Source organism: Perca flavescens, chromosome 22, assembly GCF_004354835.1.
Source record: "Perca flavescens isolate YP-PL-M2 chromosome 22, PFLA_1.0, whole genome shotgun sequence".
In the NCBI taxonomy this organism is placed as follows: domain Eukaryota; kingdom Metazoa; phylum Chordata; class Actinopteri; order Perciformes; family Percidae; genus Perca; species Perca flavescens.
In genome coordinates this window covers 24,976,755-25,003,703 of record NC_041352.1, presented here as the reverse complement: position 1 = coordinate 25,003,703, position 26,949 = coordinate 24,976,755, and the positions used below count along the sequence as shown (strand labels likewise).

At 43.4% G+C, this 26,949-nt stretch overlaps 2 protein-coding genes across 2 annotated transcripts in view; one reads left to right on the top strand and one right to left on the bottom strand.

Annotated features, from left to right (window-relative positions):
- zgc:194621 (uncharacterized) overlaps window positions 1–2,134 on the bottom strand; it is a 7,655-nt gene extending 5,521 nt beyond the window's left edge. Inside the window, exon 1 of the mRNA XM_028569287.1 lies at window positions 1,576–2,134. Coding sequence (XP_028425088.1) covers window positions 1,576–1,961 — 386 coding nt within the window. The 5' untranslated portion in view covers window positions 1,962–2,134. The remainder of the gene's footprint in view (window positions 1–1,575) is intronic.
- Window positions 2,135–6,018: 3,884 nt separating this feature from the next.
- Window positions 6,019–26,949, top strand: part of si:ch211-230g15.5 (polyhomeotic-like protein 3) — a 37,462-nt gene continuing 16,531 nt past the window's right edge. The window contains exons 1-7 of the mRNA XM_028570007.1: window positions 6,019–6,665; window positions 11,416–12,076; window positions 15,117–15,269; window positions 15,904–15,990; window positions 18,468–18,675; window positions 24,118–25,356; window positions 26,097–26,410. Coding sequence (XP_028425808.1) covers window positions 11,435–12,076; window positions 15,117–15,269; window positions 15,904–15,990; window positions 18,468–18,675; window positions 24,118–25,356; window positions 26,097–26,410 — 2,643 coding nt within the window. The 5' untranslated portion in view covers window positions 6,019–6,665; window positions 11,416–11,434. The remainder of the gene's footprint in view (window positions 6,666–11,415; window positions 12,077–15,116; window positions 15,270–15,903; window positions 15,991–18,467; window positions 18,676–24,117; window positions 25,357–26,096; window positions 26,411–26,949) is intronic.

Genomic DNA, 26,949 nt, shown 5'->3' with positions numbered 1-26,949 from the left:
AGGGGGGGGGGCAGAGCCACATGTAAACATTCAGGGCTCAGCCCAAACCTAGTAAAGGGGGGGCCGGGGGCTTGCTTCCACAAGATTTCCCCCACCCGCATTCATGGCAACTATTGCACAATTTTTCAAGCAATTGGATAAAAGAATGCGTAATTTGTGATAGTTGCAGAGGAAAAACTGCATGTGATATTACCATAAAGAGGGCATGTCTGTAAAGGGGAGACTCGTGGTTACCATAGACAGTATATAATGGACCAACAGAGCCCGTTGCTCTGGACGGAGACCAGTGAAGGATATTAGAAGCACTTTTCCGGTGATCTCTTGCTTTACTGAGCAGCCTCCAACTGAGCTTGAAGACGTAGATGTGACGTGAGCAACCTGTCTGAAAGTGTGAAGTCTTCTGGTAGCTGTGCCGAGAGAAATCTCAATCATTCCCAATCTTACAGAGACGGAGAGCGTAGGTATATGTAAGGAGATAACATAGACACAGGCTAATTACTGATCACTAACATGCTAGTTAACATTAGTAATTAAACCTAAACAGCTAATGGAAGTCCAAACTGCCTGCGAGCTTCTCCTGTACTATACGGTAATTCCTCTACTATGTGACACAATCGTTAGCCTATTTTTATAAAAACGTCTGCTACGGAGCCATAACGTGAGGTACAAGGTAATGGAGCCTTTTATACATTGTTGTGTTTCTTTAGAAATAAACAACAGACAAATAGAGTCTTTAAACGCTTCAGATGTAAAGTTATTCGCTGTCAAAGTGACGTCAAAATGAATGGGAGTCAATGGAATGCTAGAGGGAGGTGATCGCTTTGTAGCATCAAAATGGCGCCATAGGAGGTTCGAGTTCTGAAGCGAAGCTTACCCCCTTGGTGGTTACCCATAGCACCCATTTTCATTCAAATGTCTGGAGGTCAGAGGTCAAGGGACTCCTTTGAAAAAATGGCCACGCCATGCTTTTTGGATTTTTATTTAGTTTCATATGATACCAATATCCAGCTTCATTCTACCTTTAAAAAAGGAGCCCGCTACAGCCAGTGGTGTAGTCCACTGTACGTGGTACGCAGGTATATATGCAGTATAGCCACTAAGAAAGCTCCAGGATTTCCATATACCCTCTTAAAAATACCCCAATGACACATAACAACATAGGCCTACTTTCCATTATATTTTTGATATATTTTAAATTGTCATCTGTGTTTTCCTTGTTCACATAGGCTCAATAAATGGATTTCCACCTTAAATTGGTGCATAAAAGTGTATCCAAATAAAGTTGATGCTCAAAACTTCCCTGGGGGAGGACACCCAGACTCCCCACTATAATATGCCTCCCCTCCCTCCTCCCCGAAGGCAGATTCTGGCCCCATATTCAGTAGCCTACAGTATACCCACTGCAATACATTAGACTACACCACTGGCTACAGCCTCTGAAAGACAGTGAAGTCGGCCCAATATTTGGGGCTTTTGAGAAAACAATTGGCCCCCCAGAAGCCATCCCACTACCCTCCCCGTTCAGCCCCAGGCCCATTTCAGGCACTTGGACCTGGGTGTCCTCTCCTGTCTCACCTCTGACTTCTCGTCTCCGCGCGGACGCCCTGCTGCTCCCTCGGACCGGGACATTTTGGGTTACCGGCAGCATGTTTCCCAGACAGACTCGCCCTCCGACTGTCCGCGTTTGTTCTCGCGGTTGTTTTGGGGGCGGTGGAGCTGGACCTGGCCCTCCTTTCACAGCTCCTTCTGAAGGGGGGGGGCTCCGCTCCGGTGCGCCCCCGCTCACACCTGTCCCGCGGCGGACACCTCGGGCAGCTCGACGCGCGGCTTTTACGCACAGCGGGGACCGTGAGCTGACTTGGCGCTCCGTTAACCGTGCGCACCTTCACCGGTTTGGTTTTCTCGAGGGTCTGGCTCGTGGCCTCCACTGGTTTGGGCTTGAGAACTTTCGTGGCTTGCATTTTTTTTAAGTCAAAGTGACGCTTCTGTCTTCATGGAAGTCATCTTCTGCGGATTAAAAACTTTCTCTCAATTGTTCCTCTCAGTGGTTCCGTTGCTATGGACGATGCACCCATAGGTGGCGCCATAGCAACTAGAATGTCAGTCAAGTCACACAGACCAGGGCAGGAGTTCCGGTGCGAACTTTCAAAATAAAAGCTTAATTAAAATGAGGAAATGTTTCATGAGAAGAATGAAAGAAAATGGGGATAACAACAACAAAAATATTAATAATAGAAATAAATGTTTAAAGTTAAAACGGTTTAGCAGCTCAGTGCCTGCTTCACTGTTCATTTCTAAATATCCTCCGGGACTAGGGCTTTGTATCGCCAATGATTTACCCAATCGATTCTATTCCCGATTCAAAAGCTCCCGATTCGATTACATTTCTAATTCAATATCAATTATGTTAGGGAACTTTCAGTTACAATGTTTTGTTTGGATTTAACCCTTGGGATGTCTTCCCGTCAACTTTGAAAAAACACTTTTTTCCCCCAATGTTTTTGACGCCTTTTTTGTTTGTTTTTGCTTTTTCCGACGTTTTAAATTGTAAAATTTTTCTTCTACTCATTTTCAGCGCATATTTCTACGTCTCATATTTTATGATATAAAACAAACATTGAAAACGGGTCAATATGACCCGAATTCAACACAAGGGATAAAAGAGATTCTCAGACAACTTCTGCTGTAAATTGTCCAAGCTAGAAGCAAGCCTCAAATATATTTTAATCATGCACCAGGTTACATTAAAAACTGACCCCCAGAGAGTTTGTTTAAAGTAGGCTACTTTTTACTTCTACTGTACATCCATGGTGAAAAGGGATATATTAAAATATTGATTTCTGGATTTTATTAATTGATATCAGATCACTTAAACAAAAATCTATTTCAATTGGAGAATCAATTATTTTAACCCAGCCCTACCCTGTTTTAGTCGAGCAACAGTAAACTCAGATTGGACAAAGTCTAGCTAGCTGTCTGGATTTACCCTGCAGAGATCTGAGGAGCAGTTAACCATAGTCCTCACAAATCAGCCGGAGGTTAGAACACCAACACAGAGACAGAGGAAGGGGACGGACATCGGGCCAAAAATCGAGGGACATCCGGTGGGAATTTCCGGTGGCAACGGAGCAATCCTGGAAGTGGAACGTCGTGGATACAAACTATCAGACACCAGAGTAGGTTGACTGCAATAAACTTAAACTTCAATTAACCCTTGTTAAAAATTGATACCAGTAATATGGGTTTCTTTCAAGCAAAATTGCCCCAAAACTACATGGATGCATGTAGGCCTATGTTAGTTGTATGGAACCCATGCAACATTCTTCGCAGGTAAATCCCAAAGAAAGTTCATTTTCAATAGAACAAAATCTGAAATAACATTCTACTAATCCTGCATCCTCCGCACTAACTATATATCCTGAACTTTGAACAACTCTCAAATAGGTTTTGCACATCCTGCACTAATCTATGCAGCTTCTTTTCTCTTTATTAATGTTAATGTTATTTAGTTATACGTATTTATGGATAGACCGATTTTCGGGCCCTGGCCGATCATCTGACTGTTTATTGGCAGTTTGCAGATGATCTGAATTTCTGTTTTATTCACCTGATAACCGATAACGTTTATGAATTAGAGTTAAAGTGCTCTACTTTGGCTCGGCTACAGCTCTATGTCTGTCCCTCTGCTTCGGTTTGTAATACGTTGAAAGTTTCTCATTTATTAAATAATTACTTAAGGCATTTAAACTAAGTTTTGGGTTGGAGTTTGTAACATCTCAAAAACAAGATTTTGACTTTTCATTTTCACTGTATACAGTACATATGTTCCATTAACTACTAATAATCGGCATCTGGAAAAAAAACAGTATCGGTCCCTAATATGTCTGTGTTATTTGTTTCTGCATTTATTGTTTAGCAAATTCCTAGGAAGTGTTACTTACCTGGCGATACATCTTTTCTGATTTTATTTTGAAGGCAGTGCCGCGTGGTTTCCGCTGGTGTTTGACGCAACTACAGATTAAAATCCGTGACGCAGCAGAGTACGTGTTGCCAGTATGGGTCAGGGGCCTTCAGCCAATCACAGAGGCTCATCCAATTACTGACACGCGACTACACTCAGGTTACACGTTCTTAGGATACATCCACACAGGTCACGTGACCTCAAATTAAAAGATTACACAGTATATCACACCCAGCCTGTGTGTTTGTTTTGAGATAAAAGATGAAGATAAAACTACTTTTATAAAACAATAGTTTGATTTAAAGAAAATTAAAAGTAGTAATAAACTTGTTAGCCTATATTTTTGCATATTGCAATTAAAATATACATTTGAATCCATTGCCTTTTATTAAAGCAGCAAACATTTTATATTGTTCTAATTTAATTTAAATAAAATGATTGTGGGTGAAAGAAAACATCCAAACCACGGTACATAAATAGTATATTTAGTATTTCTAGAACTTTGAACTGTTAAATATGTTTTGTCTCTGAGAAGTAGAATAGTACCCTCTGCCATGTTGTTTTACCTTGTCACCGCTTTATGCTTTATGTTTGGTTGCTAATCGTTTTGCTTCTATGTTGCCTTATTTTGTGCTAAATTCTGCTTGCGTTGTCTTTCACTCTTTTTTTTTTTTTTTTGCTTAATCCTCCTCTGGTCCTTGGGTCAAATTTGACCGTTTATAAAAACGTTCTATTTCAGAACTATGACAAAAGAACGTTGAAAACAGTGACAAATGTTGGAAAAAGCTACAAAAATGCATTTTTAAAAAAAAACTGAAAAAGTGACCAAAAAAACCCAGAAAAAGTGACAAAAGAAACATCAAAAACATCGCCAAAGGTGACAAAAACTTGTTTAAAAAAGTGACAAAAAAATAGGAAAAAACATCCGAACAAGTGACAAAAAAATTGGAAACAAAGTGACAAAAAAATGTGAATAAAATCGACAAAAAACTTAGAGAAAAATATAGAAAAAGAACAACAAGATGTTGAAATTTCGATCCAGAAAAACACAAAGTTGCACAGTCGACGGGAAGACAACACAAGGGTTAAAGAATTCATCAATTGTTGCCAAATGATTTCTATCCATCACTTAATCGGTGAATCAGCCAATTGTCCTAGAATCAATAAATATGGGCTTTGTCGCATCATATTCAACAGAAAAAGGTTGTTTTTTTTTGCCCAGGGGTCCCAGTATGGCTCCAGGAGGCACCCCTACAGAAAAAGGAACCCATGTTACTATTAGGGCTGGGTTAAAATAATCAAGTCTCTAATTAAAATCGATCTTCGTCTAAGTGATCGGTTATCGATTTAATAAAATCCCCAAATCAATCTTTTCATATAGGCCTTTTCGCCCCGGATGTGGCATTTTTAACCCCTGAATAATCATGCGTTTTATTAATTTGCACTGTCCCCTTCTTAAATAAACGGAATTGAATTGACTAAAGATTATAATCTTTGATAGGCTACATTTAGCTGCTAATAATTACTCCTGTAGAACGCTGAATGCAGGATCATTAAGTGTCCTAGGTTGTAGTATGCTCTTTGAGTGTGCTTTAGTACAATGGGGTCAGCCCTATGTTCCCCGTTAACTACGATTTTTCTTAAAATTAGGCCCTATGTTAGGGTTAGGGTTAGATTCCATCTATTGCTACTGGGTAATAGGTTGGGTGTAATTGGGAGAAAGGGGGATAAAATCTGATACAAATTCATGAAAAACGACATGTGGGAACATAGGGCACAATTTTGAAAAAAAAAAAAATCAGAAATCTGGGAACATAGGGCTTACTTTTGAAAAAAATCTTAGAAATGTGGGAACGTAGGGCCTAATTTTGGAAAAGAATCTTAGAAATGTGGGAACATAGGGCCTACTTTTGAAAAAAATCTTAGAAATGTGGGAACGTAGGGCCTAATTTTGGAAAGGAATCTTAGAAATGTGGGAACCTAGGACTGTGGGAACATAAGCACGCTCCCGGAGAAACATTGCATGCTGCAGCTCGGCTGTTCCTGGGAGAGTCTGTGCGGTCCTCCTGAGCTCTGAGTGGTGCTGTCTCGCCGCCGCCGCCCTGTGAAAACTGCCTTCCATTGCATTTCTCCTTCCAACCAACGGACTAACCAGGCCCCTCGCAGCCGCTTCACGGTGGCCCAGAGGCGGGCTGATTCCCACCACAGACCCGGCAGGTGTAGTAGCGGTGGTGGTACACCGGAGGACAGCGGGCACCACAACACCACCTCCCCCCCACCTCCCTCGGTCTTGGTGCTGGATTTACTGACTGCTCCGTGGGAAAAGCCCGGGATGTGACGAAATCCTAATCAAAGTGCGACACATGCACACAAGCCCATGCACACCATAAACAGGGCCTGTTTTGCGCTGCAACTTTGCGCTTTTTTGTTACCTCTCTGCGGGAGTTTAAAGACAGACAATCGCAGGTGAGGCTGGGGGGATTGTTATCTGGGGGGAGCGTGACGCGCACTTCGCAGCAGCAGCAGCCCCTACGCTGTCAGACGAGGAAGTGAGGCTTCATACACGCCCATTTCAGCCTGTCGACCCTGCTGTAAAAAGCACAGAGCCGCTCATCAGATAACAGCAACAGACTTTCTAAACATGCGTTCACTTTCGGATGGACGATACCGGGAATAACCTGCAGGACGACGCCGATTTCAGCGGGTAGGTGACCGAGGCGCTTCACGCGTAACGTGGACGTGACAATTTCCACCCCCCAAATGTTATTATCGTGAGACTTCTGCACTGTGAAGGCCTGTCTCCATCTTTTTTTTTTTTTGTTGATAGTCACATGCATGATCTCTGGCCTAAGTGTCACTGGCGTGCCACCGTCACTCATAATTCGTGTCATCGCCGTCGTCTGCGGGAATAAAGCGTCGCTGGCAGGTCTGTACGGTTTACAGGCTGCGGGCCAGATGTGAGCATCTGCCCGCACTCTTTTGTGCGTGGCGAAGCACCTGCTTGCGTGATGATGTTGCTTGAATATAAGCGGAGTTCAGGCTGCAGACCGAGTCCCTCAAGTCGACATGAAACCCCCTTTTGAGGAGGTTTTGCACCCACTCCCATCTGCAGGCAACTAACTTTGCATCGGTCTTAGTCGTTTTGCATTTTTGTGTGTGATTGCTTTGCATCTGTTTTAGTCGCGTTGCTTCCTGTTTTACGTATATGTTAAGTCATTTTGCGTCGGTTTGTGATTGTTCATGTATTTTAAGTCGTTTTGCATCTTTCTTGTGATCGTTTCGCTTCTATTTTTAGCCCCGTGGAGATAACTTTCAGTAGGTTATACACTCTGGTAGCCTAACTAGGGCTGGGGTGCCGCCAATCATTTCCCGAATCAATTCGATTTTTGATTCACAAGGTCCACATTCGATTGCATTTTCGATTAATTATGTTCGGGAAAATTCAGTTCTAATAGCGTACAAAGTTTGCTCGGAAATAAACGAGATTCTCAGAGAACTTCTGCTGTAAATTGTAGCCTACAAACAAAAATCAACCCTGAAATATGTTTTATAATTCACCGGATTCATGTTTACATTAAGGACTGACTCCCAAAAAGTTTTTGGTGGGTTATACATCAGTGGAAATTACTGGGACCCCTGGGCTCCAAAACTATAGGGCTGCACAATATGAGGAAAATATCTAATTGCGATTATTTTGACTGATATTGCGATTGCGATACGATTCACGATATTGGAGGGAATGATCGTTTTTGTATCATTATTCTCATTTTCATTGAAAATTATTAACAATGAAAGAAATTAAAATGATTATAGTGTAATGATTTTTTGCGAGGATCTGTGCCAATCAAAGATGTTTTCTGTAGTCTGTAGGATTGGATTTGTAGGCCGGGACGTCTCTGCAGACCCACAATACTTCATTCAGAACGATTTGACACATATTTTTGCCTTTAACAAATATTGCACCCCTCTGTGATTTGGATATTGCACTAGTCCATATTGCGATTGCGATACAATTGCGATTAATTGTGCAGCCCTACCACACACACACCCCCTTTTTCTGTCGATTATGACGGGACAAAGCCCATATTTATTGATTCTAGGGCTAAGACAACAACAACAACAGGGCTGATTCACCGATTAAGTGATGGATAGAAATAACTTGGCAACAATTGATGAATTCTTTTTTTCTTTATCATGCAATCAAACAGAATACAGTCCTTCCAGACATTTTTTTTTGTGATTGCTGCGGGGCAAAAATCCTTGATTATGCGGCACATTTTCTTAAAAAATGCGATGGAATATGCTATATGATATTTATGCAATTTTATGCGATGAAATTGCGGCAACTTGCGAAAACTGCGGTTTGATGAAAAAGAGAAAAAAAGTGATTCCCCCACCACCCTGCTTTTCGATGATGTTCATGTCGCATAATTATGTCACTTCATAACGTTCCCATGGCAACAGGGGTAAATGGCTGCTCTTGTCTGAAGTAAACGCAACATTTTTCAACTTTCTGCTAAGATATATTATGTGACTTTTTGCAACGAAAATGCGGAGATTATGAAATCATGCAAGCCCCGCATATTTTGCGTGGAAATCTGCAATTTATGCAGCGAATGTGCGGCGTATTTGAAAAAAATGCGCGACTTTGGCTGATTATGTGTTGAATTATGTGATCGCATATTCACGTTTTTCTGGAGGGACTGAGAATAGGTTTGCAAAAAAAAAAAAAAAAAAAAAAAAATGTGATTTGAGAAAACTATCAACACTGAAATCAAAAATGCGTTACTGCAAGTCAAATACATTCGCGATTAAATGGCGAATCCAAAAGTTCTGTTTGCAAATCTACATTAATCACAAATTTATATTACTTGCAGCAAATCTATTTTTTGATTGCAGTGTCGATAGTTTTGCACTTTAATCCATTTCTGTTCTGCTTGATTGCATAATAAAGAGAAAAAGAGAAAAACCTCCATACACCTCGTTAGGACTTTCTGATTTTCTTCGTCTGTGATAATAATCTGAATGTATTTGGGTTTTTTTTTCGATCGATTGTCAGACAAACGCAGACATTTGTAAATGTCACTATGAGCTTTGGGAACTTGGCGATTGCGGTCATTTTTTTTTTTTTTACTGAATCAGAACACGATAGGTTCATTTTTGAAAACATGCGGTAGATTTGCGCAGATTAATTGAGAATGAAAATACATTGCAGCCTTAACTGCTGCATTACGTCACCAGTCATGTATTTACGATTTCAGAAAAAGAACATTAATAATCCCACTTTACATTTAAGAAAGAATGATTTACCCTTTTATTAATGTTTTCCAAACATGGTGCACTATAATACACTTTGTATTGATACTACACCTCCATATAAGAGCATTATAAATATATTATGACTCCCCCCTGACTGGGAGCCCTGTGGTACTCCAGGTAACATGTCAGGCACCACACTCTGAGTCCCTGTAGGATGATTTTCAGTTTTGTCACACAAATTGCTGCCATGGCTGTGATAACATGGGCGGATAATGAGACAACGGACCCCTGGGCCCAGACATGTAAGAGGCCCCCCCCCTCACCACCCTGTCTACATAACCAGTCTCCAGGAGTCTACTTTTAGTCATGTGGTTTGGTCGTTTTGAGTCTCTTTGCATCGTTGTGATTGTTTAGCGTCTATTTTAGTTGCTCTGCTTCCTTTTTAACGATTCTTTTACATTATTTAGTCATTTTGCCTCTTTTTGTGATCATTTTGCATTGTTGTTTTGCTTGTTTTACAAGTATTTTTGGTCATTTTGCCTATTTTTTGCATTTAATTTAATCGCTTAGCATCTTTTTTTGTGATTGTTTTTCCTCTATTGTAGTCGTTTTGCGTGTCTTTGTGGTCGTTTTGTGTCTCTTCGTAGTCCTTTTGTGCGTTTTTTTTTCCCAGCGACCTCTGGGCCTGTGCCCGGTAGGCCCGTTCAGTAATCCATCCATGGTTTATGGGAACCTTATTGTGGGTCACTGGAGGAGACGTTCAGTGGTGTGTGGGGCTAACATTTTAAACTTCAGCATCAGCTGGGATAAATGGTTCAGATGAAGGACACCCCTTTTCCACCAACAAGAACCAGGTGCTGGTTCAGAGCTAGTGCCGGTTCGGAGTTGGTTCGACTGACGAGCCTCCAAAGAACCGGTTTGCTTTCCCATAGACGCTAAAGAGCCGGCACAGAGCCAGGTCTTACGTCACTGTATACGTCTCTTCTTTCCCAGCAACGTTAGTGCGGCGGCGCCAAACACAAACACACCATCAACAATGGCGGACGTTGCTTTGCTATCGATGTTCGTTGCTTTGCGGACCGACATCGGCATCCAAACTCCACGGCTCTGCCTTAATATGGCGCAAGAAAGGAGCTTGTTTTCCTCCTCTGACCACTGCTGTTGTTGTTTAAATCGCATCCATCGTGTTTGTCTGCCAATTCAAAAATGGCGGTCACAAGTTTCTGTTCGTCTTGTTGGTCAGGGTAACCCCCCCTTCTGGCCCAGCAGTGATTTGGTGCTACTTAAGAACCACTTTTACCAGTTCGGAGCTGGTGCTTTGGTGGTCAAAAAACAAAGAACCGATTTCAAACTAGGCTCTGGCTCGGAATCAGCACCAGCTCTGCCTTGGTGGAAAAGGCGTCAGACAGAGTTATGACACGCTCGGAGATGAGAAGGGTATGTACGGACTCATCTAACTCTGGGGGACACGGGGAATAAGACAAAGTCCCAATAAGTCAGCGTGCTCCTTTTAAGATGACAGTAGAGCTGGGCGATTTGTTTCCCTAAAAAAATCTGCGATTTTTTTTAATAAAAAACTCGATTTACGATTCAAGTTGATTTCCCCCCCCCTTCCATTTAAAACTAAATAACTGCGAACTGTAAATATATTTTAAAAATATATATTTATTGTATTAATTATATTTAATTAAAGTGCATCGACAAACAAAATTGCAAAGGCAAACACTTTCTCTAACTGAAAAGTCACTGTGCAGTGTGCAACAAAGATTGTTAAAGATCCAAATTATTTATACTGTATTTGGATTGAAAACAAATCTAAAAAAAAATTTAAATATGAATCGATTTGACCTAACAACTCGATTTTTAAATCAAATAGATTTTTTCCCAGCCCTAGATGACAGTAATTTTGATTGACAGTGATTTGAAGTGTGTTAATTCCCATTGATGACCAGCATGTCCACAAATACCTTGGCATCATGGAGATAACAAGATTTTGACCATTCTATTGCTAAAGTGACTCACTTTGCAGTGCCCCCAAATGGCCGAGTATGGCTCCCCGTTGAAATGGAAACCTGATTCACATAACCAAGATCTTCAGTGTCCCAATGATGCCCAGCATGTCCAAATCGATTTTTTGAAAATATGAATCGATTTTGATTGACAGTGATTTGAAGTGTGTTAATTCTCTGTTGCAGTGCGTTAAAGTGTTGAAGGATGGACAGGGAGCTGTTACGTCCGAGCCAATCAGAACTCAGAGAAGCCTCCAATGGAACCAGCCTTCAGACCACCACCACCACCACGGCCGACACCTCGGCCCCTGCGACCCCCACGCCACCTCGGCTCACCCCCAACCCGATGCTCCTGGACTCCCCCGCGCCCACGCTGACGCCCACCACCTCCTCCCCTCCTCCCCCTCTGACCCCCGCTCCCTCCATCTCCACGACCCACGTCCTGAAGATGGCGGCAGCTACGGCCGGCGCTCCGTCTCCCCACATCCTCGTCCCCGCGCCCCCTAAACTCACCTCCACGGCGAGCCCCGCCCTCCGCACGTACTCTCGCCCGATCCTTCCCTCCCCAGCGGGCGCCTCCAAAGCACCTACCACACAGACCTCCTCCTCCCCTCTTCTCCCTCCTTCCTCTTCTTCCTCTCCCATCAGAGCCAGCGTCACCTCGCCCCTCCTCTCCTCCTCTTCTTCTTCTTCTTGTTCTTCTTCTTCTGCTGCATCGCACAGCATCACCGCCACGTCAGCCAAGACCTCCAGCAGCCTGACCAATGGGAACACAAGGCCTGTATCCATGTCGACCTCCACGCCGATCACGCCCTTCCACACACCGGCCAGTCCACCTGGCAGACAGGTAACTGGGAGGGGCGGGCACACACACACACACACACACACACACACACAAACACACACACACACACGTGAAGCCAAACGGACATGAATACACAGCTAATCTCTGACACACACACACACACACATTAAAAAGATATGCACACAAAAAGTGGATAATGTAACGCAAACACACACACACACGTGAAGCCAAACGGACATGAATACACAGCTAATCTCTGACACACACACACACATTAAAAAGATATGCACACAAAAAGTGGATAATGTAACGCAAACACAAACACACACACACACACACACACACACGCATGAAGCCAAACGGACATGAATACACAGCTAATCTCTGACACACACACACACACATTAAAAAGATATGCACACAAAGTGGATAATGTAACGCAAACACGCACGCACGCACACACACACACACACGAGAGGCAACATTTAATCATCTCATTTAAAAAGTGTATTAGCTTGGGGTACAGTATAACCGGTATTATAACACATTAACTAAATATGCAGAAGTAAGTGTGGGTCAGTGTTTGTCTGAGGTTAGTTTCCTCTCCGTTTGCCTTTATCGGAGTACGTTTCACATCCTCCTCAGCATCAGGTTACACCACCTCAGCTTTGTTTGCTTTGTGAATAAACATAACTGAATTGTGAGCAATATCTCACACACGCATATCTATGTACACACAGACCTGTGTACAGGCGCTGCTACATGCGTTTCATCTCTAAGGGAATAGTCTAGCCTTGGGTTTGATCATTTTAACACACAGCAAAGTTATAATTGCTGTTAACGATTGAAACTGGATCGTTTTTTTATGCGATTTAAGAATTGCTCCACTGAATGAGTGGGGGAAGTGTGTAGTCAGTCCCTCCAGAAAAACGCGATTATGCGATCGCATAATTCAACGCATAATCAGCCAAAGTCTGCATTTTTTTCAAATATGCCCCACTTTCGCCGCATAAATTGCAGATTCCCGCGCAAAATATGCGGGGCTTGCATGATTTCATAATCCACGCATTTTCGTTGCAAAAAAGTCACATATACAGTACAGGCCAAAAGTTTGGACACACCTTCTCATTCAATGGGTTTCTTTATTTTCATGACTATTTACATTGTAGATTCTCACTGAAGGCATCAAAACTATGAATGAACACATATGGAATTATGTACTTAACAAAAAAGTGTGAAATAAGTGAAAACATGTCTTATATTTTAGATTCTTCAAAGTAGCCACCCTTTGCTTTTTTAATAACTCTGCAAACCCTTGGTGTTCTCTCAATGAGCTTCATGAGGTAGTCACCTGAAATGGTTTTACCTTCACAGGTGTGCCTTGTCAGGGTTAATTAGTGGAATTTGTTCCCTTATTAATAAAAAAGCAAAGGGTGGCTACTTTGAAGAATCTAAAATATAAGACATGTTTTCACACTTTTCTGTCAAGTACATAATTCCATATGTGTTCATTCATAGTTTTGATGCCTTCAGTGAGAATCTACAATGTAAATAGTCATGAAAATAAAAAGGAAACGCATTGAATGAGAAGGTGTGTCCAAACTTTTGGCCTGTACTGTATCTTAGCAGAAAGTTGAAAAATGTTGCGTTTACTTCACTTTACTTGACGTGAACATTATCAAAAGCAGGGTGTTGAGGGGGAAATCACTTTTTTTTTTTCCTTTCTTTTTTTTTCCATCAAAGCGCAGATTTTGCAAGTTCCCGCAACTTAATGAAATTGCATAAATATCCCGCATATTCCATCGCATTTTTTAAGAAAACGTGCTGAATAATCAAGGATTTTTGCCCCGCAACAATCACAAAAACACTCGACATTTTTCAAGTAGTGATGCTCCAGATGAAGATGTTTTTGCAGAGTATTCTAGAGCCACCTTTCAATCCTACAACGGGGGTGAGTATTGCTACTTAAAACACTAATTGGTGGAGTATTTCTAAACTGCTACTGTTTCTAACTTTGAGGACGCACACACAACAACAATAAGTAACGTTTAAACAACGACAAGATTATTTTTGGGGCATTTTTAGGCCTTTATTGACAGGACAGCTGAAGAAATGAAAGGGCAAAGAGAGAGAGGGGGGAATGACATGCAGCAAAGGGCCGCAGGTCGGAGTCAAACCTGCGTCGTTATAAGTCACACTGTTTATAAGAAACTTAAATAAATACAACGTGGCATAGTGGGTGCGTTTTAATTCGGTGGAAACAAATGAAAGGCTCCGAATCCATTTCCAGTACCGTGCTGCCAGATTTGTGTCCTGCGTGTAAGCAGAACGTGTTGTACGTAAATACAACAGCCCTGTCGAGACAAGGCTTTTATCAATGAGCTCCAAACCTGTCCCGTTTGTTGAGCTCTGGAAACTACATTTTGATGACCGAGTGCAACTTTTGGCGATACCAAGAATGAATTTTATAGACGTACCGTTGTCTTATAATTACAAAGTTGTTTTTTTTCCACCCTGGACAGTTTCGCATTTTAATGGTTTACTCTTCTGGTTTCCACACACACACGCACACACAATCTTTGTGGGGACCCATCATTGACATAATGCATTCCCTAGCCCCTTACCCTAACCTTAACCATCACAACTAAATGACTAACCTTAACCCTTACCCTAACCTTAACCTAATTCTAACTCTAATCCTAAAACCAAGTCTTAACCCTCAAACAGCCCTTTGAACTTGTGGGGTCCAGCATTTTGGCCCCACAAAGCTGTCGGGACCCCACAAGTACACTGAACTCCCAGTTTTTGGACCCCACGAATATAGTTAAACACACACACACACACACACACACACACACACACACACACACACACACACACACACACACACACACACACACACACACACACACACACACACACACACACACACACACACACACACTTTGCATGCAAATACACACACAAACACACACACTTTGCACGCAAACACACTATTGCTTTTCTAGGAAAATGTATGAAGATGTCCTCACTCTACAGATCTCCCTGATTCCCTTCCCTCCTCTCCTCCCTTTTGTTCCAGGTATCAAACACTCATCCTGTGGGCACACCTGGTCTGGTGCGAGCCAATCCGAGCCCCTCCCTTGTGAAGCAGAGGGTATCCCAGCAGACATTGCTCCTGGGGAAAGGTCTCAAAGGGTCTGGCCAAGACCAGGTGCTGCTTAGAGCTCAGATGGTAAACACAGAGACACTCACTCACTCACACCTCGGATCAGCGTAACAACATGTCGACAGATAGAAGTTGGACAGTGTGGTGTGTGAGACTGATTTAATGAGACACATAAGACAGAAGAGCTAATTAACTTTTATATTAGGACAGTTTTCACGGCCATGTAGTTGAAATTTCCGACTTTTACTTGGGAAATTCCGACTTCCCAGTTCAAATGCAACGCACCAATAATCTTGGCTCGTCCTCAAGACCCTTACTTTGCGAACCACTGCACTACAGCACCACGTGGATTAATCCACTGTTGAAAATTGAAAAAATAGTCCCCTTTCCGTTTGTTTGATTAAAAACTACAGTGAGCACCCGATTTAGGAAATGACTGATGAAACTATACATTTGTGAGGCGTTTTAAAGATTCACGTCGAAGCACGTCTCATGTCTGAACAATAAAATGCGAAGAATAGGATGTAGAAATTAAGATATTTCAGTGTGGAGGTGTTATGAGTCACTCACGCTAAAAAAACAAAACAAAAAACATGCATATTCATCTTCAGCGCTTGACTACGATTAGACTCGGGTGCTTTAATCGCTGCTCTCCTCTGTTTATTTTCCTCCTGTTTACTGTCTCCTTTCCTTCCTGCAGCTGATTCTTACGTCTGCTATGCGACCTGCCCTGTCCTCCTCTTCCTCCTCTTCCTCTCCCCCTTCCTCTAACCCTGCCTCCGCTCAGGTGAGCAGCCGAGCAAATCCGAACCTCTCTCATGTGTGCATGTGGGATTTTCAACCGCTAAGCTAGCCTCGCTTGTTACCGTTGTGATTAACTACTTTTATTTTTTAACATGCATACATGCATTCGGATCTCCGTGTTTAAATATGTATATTTGGACATTACAGTTACGGCTGAAAATGACAACATAAGTTGTCCCGTTTTCCCATTTCACACATCTTGAAATTTGTCTACCTGGAAGTGATTTGTGCGTTAGCACCACAGGCTAGCCAGGCTGTTTCCTCCTGTTTACAGTCTTTGTGCCTAGTTACTAGCAAGGGGGTAAGCCAGCTTCCACAAAACGTAGCTCATATGGCGCCATTTTAACGCTACCTAGCACTGACCTCCCGTTAGCATCCCATTGACTCCCATTCATTTTGACGTCACTTTGACAGCGATTAACTTTACATCTGAAGCGTTTAAAGACTCTATTTGTCCATTGTTTATTTCTAAAGAAACACAACGAGGTATAAAAGGCTCCATTACCTTGTAGCTCACGTTATGGCTCCGTAGCAGACGCTTTTATAAAAATAGGCTAACGATTGGGTCATAACCACGAGACTTACTGTCACACAGTAGAGGAATTATCGTATAGTACAGGAGAAGCTTGCAGGCAGTTTGGACTTACATTAGCTGTTTAGGTTTAATTACTAATGTTAACTAGCATGTTAGTGATCAGTAATTAGCCTGTGTCTATGTTATCTCCTTACATACACCTACGCTCTCAGTCTCTGTAAGATTGGGAATGATTGAGATTTCTCTCGGCACAGCTACCAGAAGACTTCACACTTTCAGACACGTTGCTCACGTCACATCTACGTCTTCAAGCTTCAATCTTCAATCTAGGTCGTCAAGCTCAGTTTGGGCTGCGTAGCAACGCTCAACCATCACCGGAAAAGTGCTTCTAATAGACTTCACTAGTCTCTGTTGAAAACATGTTGGCGTCACTCTGTCCATTTATATTATTGTCTATGGTTACTAGTCTTAACTTAACCAAATCCGATAGAGTGGCACAGAGGTGCTAATCTACGATAGCATCCAGGACCGGCTTCCACAAACAAATGTACGTAGTTAACGGTATGCTAACTCTTGAAGTAACGCTGGGTTTCTTCTAGGGGAGTGAATCTTCACTGGTCTCTCGATTCGGTTATCCTGTCAACGATTCAAATCGATATCACGATGCATCGCAATGTGTCACCTCCTCAGTTTTATTATGTATCGCTACACGTCGTTTTCATCAACAAATTCAAGCAGTATATATTTGAACTCCCCTTTGTATCGCATCTGCTCTGAAAAAAGAATCTTCCTGAATGTGGCGGAGTCTGAACACAGCAGACAACAGACAAAAACAAAACAAAAAGCAGCGACCGTCCTGTGAAAGGATTAGCGTCTAAGATCTATGCTAAACGGATGCAAGTATCCATAGGAGAACTCCCAATAGAAAAAGAAATGGGAGCGAGAGCTGAGCCCTGAGGGGAACACAATTAATTGGGAGACAGTTTGGGACATTTCCCATTGTTCCAAGAACCCAAATCACCAGCAGATCCTCTTCAACATATGTCCTAGGACATACTGGACTCCTCAGAAGAGATACGTCTCTAAAGTCATTCCTACTCCCTATTGCACGTTCTGCCAACCTGAACAAACTGGACCTTTCCTACACATGGTCTGGGAGTGTGAACAGGTGCATGAGTTCTGGGATAAAACAACATCAATAATATCTGATGTGATCTGTGATATCTGAGGAGGTCGACTTCCTACTGACCCGAATGTCTTGTTACTTAATGACAACTCTAAATTACACCTGCTTGGGAGACAGAACACAGTTTGGCTAGCCGGCTCAACTGCAACCAAGAAAATGATAGCTCAGCGCTGACTCCCCCCCCACTCGCTTTGTATAAAACAGTGGCTGGTGTATTTTCTAGACATAGTTAGACTTGAGCTCTCTACAGCAAGGATTAACAAAGCCAAGTCATCGACTATAGACCTGTGGAAAAGCACAGCAGCACAGGTATCAGACCTAATGACCTCAGCATCATAAGTAGTAGAGGAGAGGGACTAGGCAAGGTTTGATCTCTGTTTGTTTGGTTTTCCTTGAGACCGCAGAGGGTGGGAGAGGGTTTTTGTTCTTGTTACATTTTGTGTTTCTGTTCTGTATGTTAAAGAAAAAAACAATAACAAATTAATCATAAAAAAAAAAATCAGCAAGCAACATCAGTAGGCAATAATCCGTTATGGTCTGTCACCGATCGATGCATCGATTCAGTGATTCGTTTCAACACTAGTATCTACTGCAGGCCCGCATACATAAAAGTTAATTTCATTCCTTGTGTTTGTGGTTTTTGAAAATGCAAAAAAAAACAAGTGTCCGGACAGTCTGCCGTGCCTGAAAGTAAAACGATAGGTTTGAGATCTAACTGATGTTTTCCTCTCCTCTGCAGCTCCAGAGTCTCACCCTGAGGCCTCCTCCCCCCGGGGCCCTCACCATCCCCCCCTCCCTCCGCCTCAAGCCCCCCAGCTCCACCCCGGCCCCCCTCTCTCGCCCTCAGGCCCCCCTCTTCCCCCCTCTCAGGCCGCGCCCGCAGCCCAGCGCCACGGCAACAGAGAGCCCCAGCACGCCCAGCCGCCACCTCTCCGTCCCGCCTCCAAGTAGGTCCTCGTGGGGGGTGACTCACACTGGGAGTGATCTCAGGAACAACCGGTTTAATATCAACCTTTCTCAGCACCAGTTTCCATAGGAAGGTTGTCGGTTTGGTTTCAGGAGTTGGAAGACACTGAAAAGTAAAAAATAAAAAAAAATAAAAATGTATTTACACCAATCTGGCAATCAAACACATTAGCATTAAAATTAGTAATCACGCTTTCCATTATAACGTTAATCCAACAAAAGAATTAGAAACGCTATAGAAATGTTATTGATGCTGCACACTGTCAAGTTTGTTTTAATACTGATGCTAAATATTGTTGTAAATGGGCGCCTGGGTAGCTCACCTGGCGCGCCCATATATAGAGAAATAGGGCCCTATTTTAATGATCTAAGTGCACGGCATGAAGTGCCTGGTGCAGGTGTGTTTAGGGCATGTCCAAACCCAGTTTTGCTAGTTTAACGGCAGAGTGTCTTCATTAATTGGTAGGTGTGTTTTGGGCGTAACATGTAATCAACCAATCAGAGATCATCTCCCATTCCCTTTAAAAGCCAGGTGCGTTTGGACCTTGGAGCGTTGCTGTTATGATGGAGGATTTGCACCGTAATATTTGTAATCTCCTGCGTGTGTGTGCTGCTGTGCGTCCCTGTGTGTGTGTATGTGTGTGTGCGCTGTGTGTAACAAGCATAGTGTGCGTGCGCTGTGCACGAGCCTAGGAGCATTTTACTAATGCTGTTAAAATAACAAAATGCTGCGTTATTTACTCTAGACCAGGTTTTTGTTGGTCAATGGTGCAATCACTTCCTGCTGCCTCAAGATAGCAATACGCCCAGAATGCACCTGAACACACCTCCCTGTAAGACCAGCACACCCAGAATGCACCTGAACACACCTCCCTGTAAGACCAGCACGCCCAGAATGCACCTGAACACACCTCCCTGTAAGACCAGCATGCCCAGAATGCACCTGAACACACCTCCCTGTAAGACCAGCACGCCCATAATGCACCTGAACACACCTCCCTGTAAGACCAGCACGCCCAGAATGCACCTGAACACACCTCCCTGTAAGACCAGCACGCCCAGAATGCACCTGAACACACCTCCCTGTAAGACCAGCACACCCAGAATGCACCTGAACACACCTCCCTGTAAGACCAGCACGCCCAGAATGCACCTGAACACACCTCCCTGTAAGACCAGCACGCCCAGAATGCACCTGAACACACCTCCCTGTAAGACCAGCACGCCCAGAATGCACCTGAACACACCTCCCTGTAAGACCAGCACACCCAGAATGCACCTGAACACACCTCCCTGTAAGACCAGCACGCCCAGAATGCACCTGAACACACCTCCCTGTAAGACCAGCACGCCCAGAATGCACCTGAACACACCTCCCTGTAAGACCAGCACGCCCAGAATGCACCTGAACACACCTCCCTGTAAGACCAGCACACCCAGAATGCACCTGAACACACCTCCCTGTAAAGACAAGCACGCACATGGGCGCACAGATGGGCGCAGGTGCATTTGCTATTTTAACAGCGAGTATGCCAGTTTAGTTGTGAACTAGAATTAGCTATACAATTGATAAATTCTAGCGTCTTTTTTTGCATATCAAAATATAGTTGAGTAATTGTTATTATTAACAATATTGCAGCCCAAAAATATACAGATCAGGCTGCATATAGCCCAGATTAACTGGGGCAAAGAAAGTCTGAAAAACCCTTGTGTGTGCATGATAGAAGCCCACTGTAGATGAGCGCATTATTATTATTTAACTGAATCAAAGTGTCTGGACAGTTAGAAGACACGTTGGTGAAACTGTAAAACTAGGAGGGAGACCTGGAACCATCAGTTATTATGGTTTATTAAAACATGCATGAGCTTCAGTTTGATTAAAGCAGAAGATCAGGTAACCGGATCCACTCGTACTCAATAAATACAGTTGTGCACCTGGGTGTTTGTGTTGTGCAGCGATCTGACGGATAATTGGTTTGTCAGTTTGCGCAGCAGTCATCCATTATCTTATCACGTCAAAGAAAAACAAGGAGAACAAAGTGTTTGTTCTGCACTACGGCATTTACAACTATTATTAAATAAAAAAATTGAGGAAAAGTAGCTGATTCCAACATGGTTTATTTCATCTGAGTACTGTATGTTTAGGGGGAATTTTTTGCCGTTATTATAAAGACCGTAGAGCTGATAGGAAAAAAAGTCAGAGTCTTTGCATTACCTTTAGACCGGTGGTTCCCAACATGGGCGTCGCAAGATAAATATAAATCTAGAGAGATGATTAACAGAATAATAAAAATAAGCTGAAAATGTATTCCTGCAAAATAAAATTGCTTACTTATAGCTTCTTTTTCCCCTCATTGTTGCTTACTTTTTTGTAAAATAACTGGACGATGTCCTTCTTCAGGATTATGGAAATGAATAAAAATGATACGGTCCTTAAAAAGGAGAAATCCCTTTTATAGTTTAACTGGTCTCAACCGGTTGAGATTTGCAACCTGTGACGAGGAGACCCGAGTAAATGTAGCCAGTCAAGTTTGGAACTTCTGCCTGAGACACCACAACAACAATATTCACTTCAACTTAAAGTGCTCATATTATGCTTTTTGGCTGTTTCCCTTTTTCTTTATTGTTATATATCTTTTTTGTGCATGTTATAGGTTTACAAAGTGAAAAAATCCCAAAGTCCAGCCCAAAGGGACTTACCATCTCCAACAGAAAACACTGTTCAACTGCTCCAAACAGCTCTATTGTAGTCCAGCCTTTACTTCAGAGACCAACGTGGTCACTTTGTAACACGTTATAATGCTCGCCTAGCTGCTAGCATGGTACACCCTCATACTCTGCTTCTGACTGGCTAGTAGTCCTTACCTAGGTACTGTCAGGGCACACCCTCATACTCTGCTTCTGACTGGCTAGTAGTCCTTACCTAGGTACTGTCAGGGCACACCCTCATACTCTGCTTCTGACTGGCTAGTAGTCCTTACCTAGGTACTGTCAGGATATGCCCTCATACTCTGCTTCTGATTGGCTAGTAGTCCTTACCTAGTTACTGTCAGGGCACGCCCTCATACTCTGCTTCTGACTGGCTAGTAGTCCTTAACTAGGTACTGTCAGGGCACGCCCTCATACTCTGCTTCTGACTGGCTAGTAGTCCTTACCTAGGTACTGTCAGGGCACGCCCTCATACTCTGCTTCTGACTGGCTAGTAGTCCTTAACTAGGTACTGTCAGGGCACGCCCTCATACTCTGCTTCTGACTGGCTAGTAGTCCTTAACTAGGTAATGTCAGGGCACGCCCTCATACTCTGCTTCTGACTGGCTAGTTGTCCTTACCTAGGTACTGTCAGGCCACGCCCTCATACTCTGCTTCTGACTGGCTAGTAGTCCTTACTTAGGTACTGCACATGTGCAACTCCCAACAAAGATGGAACAGAAGTGAGATGTCTCACTGTGTAGCTAAAAAAAGAGAGCTCAACACACAGGCTGAAAAGAGGAGCGGTGCAGTGCAACAAAAATATGGTGTTTTTTGAAAATTAAACCATGTAAATATATTCTTATATAACCTCTAAATACAATTATGAACCTGAAAATGAGCATAATATGAGCACTTTAAAACCTGCAAATATTTTGGCATTTCTGCTGCTAAAAGACGGTGCTTTCGTTTGCCTCTGTCAGACATTTTATAAAAGTCACTCAGGTCGGGGAGTTAACAACCAACCCTCGGGGAATTATTCAGGTTTCTGCATTACTGGTTGCTCCCGTTTTACTTTCCCACTTGAGAAAACTTCATAAAGACAACCTCTGGGAAACCAGCATGAAGCAACAGGCGTTAACTCAGGGAGCTGTCGCGGAAACCGCAGAGGTTTCAGTTTGTCAGAGCAGCCGGAGGTTTAATCTCTTTATCTTTACCAACTGAGGCGCAACTTGTTCAAATCCACAGAACTTTAACATTTTGCCCAGAGCTCAAACAATTCATCTATTAATCAACAGAACATTAGGTTTCTTCACTTTCTTTTTTCAAACGTCTGCATACAAATTGTGTAAAAATATTACAAAAATGTTTTAGGTTTACAGACACTTTTCCAAACAATTTGCACATTGGGGTGCATTGGAAAACCAGACTCTTGTAGGGCTGTGCTCGACTGAAGAAATTCTTAGTCGACTAACACTCATTCAATTGTATCGACTAATCGATTAGTTGATTTAATCAACAGATCTGTAAATCTGAGTTTCTCTGCAAAGAATCATGCAAAAGCACCACTTTAATTCTTTTGTTTACCAGAGATGTGCTCGTACGTTTCTTGGAAATAAGTCAATCAGCATGAAAAAATTCATCAAACATGACTAATGGACTAAAGAAATCAGACCAAAGAAATCAGACCAAAACGACAGATTAGTCAACTAATCGACTAAGAGGGAGCAGCCCTAGACTTTTGACAAAAATACTCTTGAAGAAGGTCTAGAGCACGTGTCAAACTAAAGGCTTGAGGGCCAAATCCGGCCCCTCACAGATTTCGATCCGGCCCGCCAAGTTTTTGTCGTTTTTTTTTCAACATTTTCAACACCTTTTTCAGTGCTTTAGGCGCCTTTTTTTAAATATAATTTATTTATGTGTTGCTTTTTTTTTTTTTTTAAGACAATTTTTTCTTCAACATTTTTTTATGCTTTTGGTGCTTTTTTCAACGTTTTTGTCACCATTTCCAGTGTTTTGCGTTTTTGTAAAAAAAATTTACTCCAACTCTGAGAAAACTCCAGGCAAACTCTCTGCTCCTCACCACGGGGCTTCTCACTCCGCCCAAGTAGCAGAAGTAGCAGTGCTTCGCCTTCTGAGAATATAGTTCCCAGTTTGTATACGGTTAGAAGATGGCTGTGTGTCATGTGACCTTGTTATCTGTACACGCTGTGACTATACAAATCACAACATGTAAATAGGAACATGTTGGGGTTATTTTGTCACTTATTGGGAGCAGTAGGCTAGATGGAGCCGGTTACCTCCAGGACCTGTGCTAAGCTAGGCTAGATGGAGCCGGTTACCTCCAGGATCTGTGCTAAGCTAGGCTAGATGGAGCCGGTTACCTCCAGGATCTGTGCTAAGCTAGGCTAGATGGAGCCGGTTACCTCCAGGACCTGTGCTAAGCTAGGCTAGATGGAGCCGGTTACCTCCAGGATCTGTGCTAAGCTAGGCTAGCGGTGGGGGTGTCAGACAGAGTTACAACACGCACGGAGATGAGAAGGGTATGTATGGACTTATCTAACTCTGGGGGACACTAAGACAAAGTCCCAATAAGTCGACGTGTTCCTTTAAGGTGCTGCATAACGTCTTTGATTAACATCAATCAATGTGGGAGGTTGTGCCTGTTTTCCAGTTATGTCTCTTCCCTTTTTAATGCTTCCTCCTCTCTCTCCTCTCTCTCTCTCTCACTGCAGCTTTTTACTCTCCGGTCCGAGCCGTCCCTCTGAGACCCAGACTTCACTCTCCAAACGGCCACAGAGTGCCGTCGCCGCGGCAAACCTCAACCCTCCAACCGATCGCTGCCGCCCCCACCTGTCAGGCCTCTCCCGTAAGCCGGCCACTGGCCGGACTAAAGAGCTGTCCGTTAACTAAAACCTTGCTCGGGCCCGGCCAATCCCAGCACGGCTCGCCGTCCGCGACCAACCCCGTGTCCGCTTCTTCCCATTTCGAGCGCTCGCCGTCTGCGGCCAGGCAGCTGCAAATCATCGCCCTCTCTCGCCAAACGCAACCTTGCACGTACGCCCCGGCCGTGCAGCCGGCGCCTTCTGTCGTAGAGTCGCCTGAGCCGTCCGCTCAGTCAAAGAGGACGTTGAGCGCCGAGGACGCGCTTCCTCTTCCTCTAAACCCGTCATTGCCAAAAACTGCCTCTCCCCTGCCCTCGCCTCCGTCTCTCCTGAGTCCAGCGTCCCCTCCGAGTCAGTCGGGTCCTCAAACACAAACTGTGAGCCAGAAAGGAGAGGCGAAGGAGAGCGACGAGCAGCGCGAGAGAGGACGAGGGGGGCTACGCCAAGGAGGTGGCGTCGGGAGAGACCCGAGGGATGACCAAAGAGAGAAAGTGAAGGAGGAGAAGCAGAGACTTCCACCGGAGAAGGAAGGAAGCGCCGCCAGTCAGAAGGAACAGGATGTCAAAACCGGCAGAGAGGAAGAACAAATGGAGGTCACAGAGGAAGGCCAGAGGGCAGAAAGAGGCAAGGAGAAAAAGATGATGGAGGAGGAAGAGGAAGAAGAAGAGGAGACCGCCATGGACCAGTCCGAAAACCTGACCGGTCAGATTCTCCATCAGCACATAAACACCGATCCGGTCCCGACGCCTGACGCCGTTAAAGAATCCAGCATGGAACCAAAACCCATCCTGGGTCTCCTTTCAGCTCCAGCCCCAGTACCAGCCCCAGTAACACTCCCAGTACCAGGCCCAGTAACACTCCCAGTACCAGCTCCAGTAACACTCCCAGTACAAGCCCCAGCAACACCTTCAGTCCCAGCCCCAGTAACACTCCCAATACCAGCTTCAGTACCAGCCCCAGTACCAGGACCAGTAACACTTTCTGTCCCGGAGGTCTCTGTCCAGAGTCAGAGGCTACCAGATTCCCTGCAGCCGGTCGTCCAGGAGGACTTCTGTGAGAACATGTCGACGCAGTCTGACAACCAGTCAGGTACTCTCATCTGTAGCCCTTAGGATTTCCATACACCCACTTAAAAATGCCCAATGACAGGCAACAACATACTTTCCATTATATTTTTGATATATTTTAAATTGTCATCTGCGTTTTCCTTCTTCACATAGGCTAAATAAAAGGTATTTCCGCTGTAAATTGGTGCATAAAAGTGTATCTGAATACAGTAAATGAAGACCTTCCCCCAAAGGGAGATTCAGGCCAATATACAGTACAGTATACTAGGGCTGGGCGATATGGAGAAAATCGGATATCACGATATTTTTGACCAAATACCTCGATATAGATACCGTAACGATATTGTAGTGTTGACTATTGGTGCTTTCACAACATATTTACACAATGAGATTTTAGATAAATAATCATCAGTATTGTGGATATAATGACTAAGTGGGTAAAGGCAAATAATAGAACAGCTAGAACAGTCTGGTAAGTTCAGAAAATGACATTTTCACACTTTACTGTAATGCAACCTTTAAAACCAGGAAAAGACAACACTTATGTCATATCAAGACATTACGATATCCAAAATCTAAGACGATATCTAGTCTCATATCACGATATCGATATAATATCGATATATTGCCCAGCTCTACAGTTTAGCCTACCCACTACACTACATTAGACTACACCACTGGTGTCAGCTATTTCGTAAATGTACTTTCGTTGATCATGACTAGTGTGTATCTCACTCTGATCTCTGTCTTTGCTCCTTTCAGCGTTGTCCAGCCTCTCCTCCCAGTCTCCCCCATGCTCACCCTTAATCTCCCCCTCGGGAGAAAACCCTCCCGCCCTCCCGACCGCGCTCAGCCTATCGCACCATGAGGTGGAGAAGGTCGACAAAGCGATCGGCGAGTCCCAGCAACCGGCCGGGGCCGAGACCGAGCCCCTCGGCCAATCTGGAGACAAGTCGGAAAGCTTCAGCCAATCGCTGAGCAGCCCCTGGGAGATGAGGCCGTGGCCTGCGGGGCACCAGGTTCTGACTCACCTGGTGGAGGGATTCGTCATCCAGGAGGGGCTCCAGCCATTTCCTGTACAGACTTTTTGTTTAACCTCAACTGAATAGAACAAGCTAAAAGCTGCAGAAATTATAATTATGGATTTTTATTTATATTGTTAGCTACGTAATATAATGTTTCAGCTCAAAGTAAGAATTAGAAACCTGGTGTTATATTTTACTGGCTGATGTTTTAACCGAAAACCAGTTGTCAGTTAATCTTTATTTTGTCAGCTATACTGTACATTAATATCTTTATGTATTTAGTCTGTTTTTTGGCAGATCTGTTTTACCAACTAAAGCATGGGACACACCTGCGTGTGAAGCTAAATGCTACAGCAATTCAGTATTTATCTAAAGTGATTTTGAACCTAAAATATAGTCGCAAAACGTAGGTATTTCTTTAAAAGGTGCCCTGCCACACAAATTTCATTACTTTGTGGTAATGTCTGAAGTTCTACCATGGACTAACATTTTTTTGTGGAAAAAATGCCTTGGTTACCTTGTTTCAAGCTAGCGTGGTATAGAAAGCCTGCAGGAAGACTCGGCTCGATTTCTGCCAGTTCTCATTAATA